We start from the raw sequence: 3614 nt of genomic DNA, 5'->3' as shown, positions 1-3614 counted from the left end.
ACTTTCAAGTGAATTGAACATTGGCCTTTGTTGACTACAATAGAGTTTATAACAGATTTTCACTATTTTGATTTTGATTATCCAAACCCCCACATAATAGAATATTGAAGCAAAATCATAGAGCCACCAAATTAAAACTTCAAAAATGAGTCTCAAACCCATATGGGTATTCTTCATTGCCATCTTTTTGTTTCTTCTAGTGGCCAATTCAGAAGAAGAAGAAGTGATCAAGGCCCTAGTCACGTTCATGGATAAATTGGCACCAGGAAATGTACCAAGAGACCCTATGTGGGGTTGGAACCTTAACTCAGATCCTTGCATTGATAAGTGGCATGGTGTGAAGTGCTACTCAGACAACAAATATGTTAAGAGTGTAATTCTTGAGAAATTCAACTTTGGTGGAGTTGTAGATGCTAGTTCTGTTTGCATTGCTAAGTCTCTTCGAATCCTTAGGCTGACGGACAACATTTTACATGATTCGATATCCGAGGATATAGGAAATTGCCAGTCCTTGACTCAATTGTTCTTAAGTGGGAACCAACTCTCTGGGGACCTTCCTATTTCAATTGGCAAGCTAAGTAACATGAAACGGCTGCATGTTTCCGACAATCACTTCACTGGAGAGCTTCCTAACATGGTTCATGTTTCGGGTTTGATATCCTTTTTTGCTCAAAACAACAACTTCACTGGGGAGATTCCTAGTTTTGACTTCTCCAACCTTGATGCCTTTAATGTCTCTAACAACAATTTACAAGGTCAAGTTCCTGATGTCAAAGGAAAATTCCATGAAGACAGCTTTTCTGGGAATCCTAACTTATGTGGAAAACCGCTTTCACAAGAATGTCCACCACCTGAAAAGAAGGACCAAAACTCATTCCCTAATGATTTGTCCATTTATTCAGGTTACTTAGTCCTTGGTTTAATTGTCCTGCTTTTCTTGACCTTCAAGCTTTTAAGTAAGCTCAAGATCAAAGAAAAAGCATTGGATGTTGAAAAGAAGGAAATGGCAGAAGAAACTGTTAGTGTTGCTGGCAAGGCTAGTGAAATATCCAATTCCATCGTGTCAAAGAATGGCACTGTGATTAGATCAGAGTGTTCCTTGACATCTTTGGAAAGTGGGATGACAACATCAGGCCTTGTTCTTCTTTCAAGTCGAACGCTTCGAGGATTGCAATTTGAGGACTTGCTTGGTGCCCCTGCTGAATTGATTAGGAGGGGAAAGCATGGAAGCCTCTACAAGGTTATGCTCGATAATGGGGTGTTGTTGGCAGTGAAGAGGATCAAGGATTGGGGGATTTCAAAGCAAGATTTTGAGAGAAGGATGAATTTGATAGCCCAAGCGAAGCATCCACGCGTATTGCCACCTGTTGCATACTATTGCTCTCAGCAAGAGAAGCTCCTAGCATATGAATATCTGCAGAATGGTAGTCTCTTCATGTTTCTCTATGGTAAGTTGTAAGCAAAATAAGGTGCCATTACATTCATTTGACATAGAAAGTAATTAATAAGCTATGGTACTTAGTTTGACATACTAATGCATATTACATAAGTAGTCACTGCTAAACGGAAGAACTATTAAACTAGGATAAAGGTGTCTTACTATCTATGATAATGAGAACAAAAATTTGCTTGCCATCTAAATGACGTTATCTAATACATTGCTTATAATTAGTTTTCCTAATATGACACTAATTTTCTTTTGTACAAAACTTAGATGTAGTTCTTTAGGTATTTTTGGTGTTGTTTTCCAATCAAAATTAGAATTTCTTCTCTATAATCACCGTAATAAAAGTTTGTATTAAAAGTAAACATATATTACAGGGATGAAACTCTAATTATAATTGAAGAACAACACCTAAGGCCTAAGAACTGTTTTTAGTGGAACTAGGGTCTACATTGAAATGTAGCCTAGAAAGAAGAAATCTAACCAAATGTTTGTCTTCACCTTTAATGGTTTTAGGATCTCAAAGTGGCCACTCTTTTGACTGGAGAAGCAGATTAAATGTTGCTGCTAATATAGCCGAGGCTTTGGCATATATGCATGAGGAGTTTCTTGAGAATGGAATTGGACATGGTAACTTAAAGTCAAGTAACATTTTGTTTGACAAGAATATGGATCCATGCATAAGCGAATATGGCCTAATGATGGCAGAAAATCAAGATCAACTTGTCCCTTCCCATAACAAAGGCCTCAAAAGCAAAGATCTGATTGCAGCTACCTTCAAAGCTGATGTACATGCCTTTGGTATGATACTTCTCGAGCTTCTGACAGGGAAAGTAATTAAAAATGATGGATTTGATCTAGTCAAATGGGTGAATTCAGTGGTTAGAGAGGAATGGACTGTTGAAGTTTTTGACAAGTCCCTAATCTCACAAGGTTCTTCTGAAGAGAAGATGATGTGTTTGTTGCAAGTAGCATTAAAATGCGTAAATCCTTCTCCAAATGATAGGCCAAGTATGAGCCAAGTTGCAGTGATGACAAATTCTTTGATAGAGGAGGAAGAAAAATCCATATCCTTTGACACATGATCCAGAGTTTAGTTATATACTTCTACACATCAGATTAAAAACAACAACTTCTTTTAGGAAGCATGTGTTAATCCAAACTACTCTAATTTTAGTTCGTTTCATGCAAATCATGATCAGAACACATGAATTTGGGAACTTTTTAATATGGTAAATGATCTGAAGATTTGTTGTAACTAGTAATTTCAATTAGCCAGAGTATCTTTTCTTCAAGAGTATAGACAGGTTTTACATTTCTACCCTTTTTTTATGAACAAATGTTAATTGTTAGTTTGTTAGTTTTTTTTGTTAGTAGGAGAAATTAAACCCCTTAGGGATGACAAAACAGAGCAGGCTGGGTGGGTGGAGTGGGGTTCTCAGCCCACTAGCCCAATGTGGCCTGCCCTTCCCAACCCTCCAATCTATTGGACTAAAGTACTTATCCATTTTATTTTTATTTTTTTAGTACTCATATATTATAACTAATAACTATTATTTTAAATAAACTAATATAGTAGGCTGGCTGACCAATCCATCCTATCGTGTCTCTAGTTCGACAAGTTGGTGGGTTAGGCGGGAGTCCCACAATGGGTTGGTGGGCCGAGAATCTCATCCTGCCCAGCCAAATTGATAGCGAATTGACCCGTTCTGTTTTACCATCCCTATCACAAACTGAGCCAAGCTGCATGTTACTTCAACATATATAATGCTAACAACATGTTTTTACAAAGTTGTGACTTGTGAAGCAATTACTTAAATTATGGGCAAAAGCAACAATTACGATTACACAAGTGAAAGAAACAAGCAAAATTTAGAACTTGAGCAAGTTCTAAACTATTGAATGTAAAGCAAGTGGCTTGCAAATGTTGAATGCAAGAAAGAAAACACACGTTAGGAATCATTTGCATGTCGGGGGAGATAATGCATGTTTGATTTGAATTCTGTAACGCAATTATTCATGTCAAATTGGAAGCAACTCTTTACAATTTTTCAAACCACGGTTGGTCCTGACATTTTGTAGGCCCATAACGAACCAATACCCACGATGAAACGATAGATAAGATTCCTTTATAAATAAATATTGTAAAGGCTTAAATATATTTTTACTC

General features: G+C 37.0%; 1 protein-coding gene across 1 annotated transcript; it reads left to right on the top strand.

The window, feature by feature from the left end:
* Nucleotides 1–3092, top strand: LOC100787974 (probable inactive receptor kinase At2g26730). Its single transcript, XM_003528110.5, has 2 exons — nt 1–1448; nt 1961–3092. The coding sequence occupies exons 1-2, from the start codon at nt 146–148 to the stop codon at nt 2527–2529; spliced, it is 1872 nt and encodes a 623-aa protein (XP_003528158.2). The 5' UTR covers nt 1–145; the 3' UTR covers nt 2530–3092.
* Nucleotides 3093–3614: the final 522 nt, after the last annotated feature.

Source organism: Glycine max, chromosome 6 (genome assembly GCF_000004515.6).
Source record: "Glycine max cultivar Williams 82 chromosome 6, Glycine_max_v4.0, whole genome shotgun sequence".
Lineage (NCBI taxonomy): Eukaryota > Viridiplantae > Streptophyta > Magnoliopsida > Fabales > Fabaceae > Glycine > Glycine max.
This window is presented reverse-complemented; position numbering and strand designations above follow the sequence as displayed.

Excerpts from the sequence above, each read along its gene's own strand:
- LOC100787974 (XM_003528110.5), top strand. The coding sequence starts at position 146 with ATGAGTCTCAAACCCATATGGGTATTCTTCATTGCCATCTTTTTGTTT. Across the intron at positions 1,449-1,960 it reads TCTCTTCATGTTTCTCTATG|GATCTCAAAGTGGCCACTCT; the intron begins GTAAGTTGTAAG and ends TAATGGTTTTAG.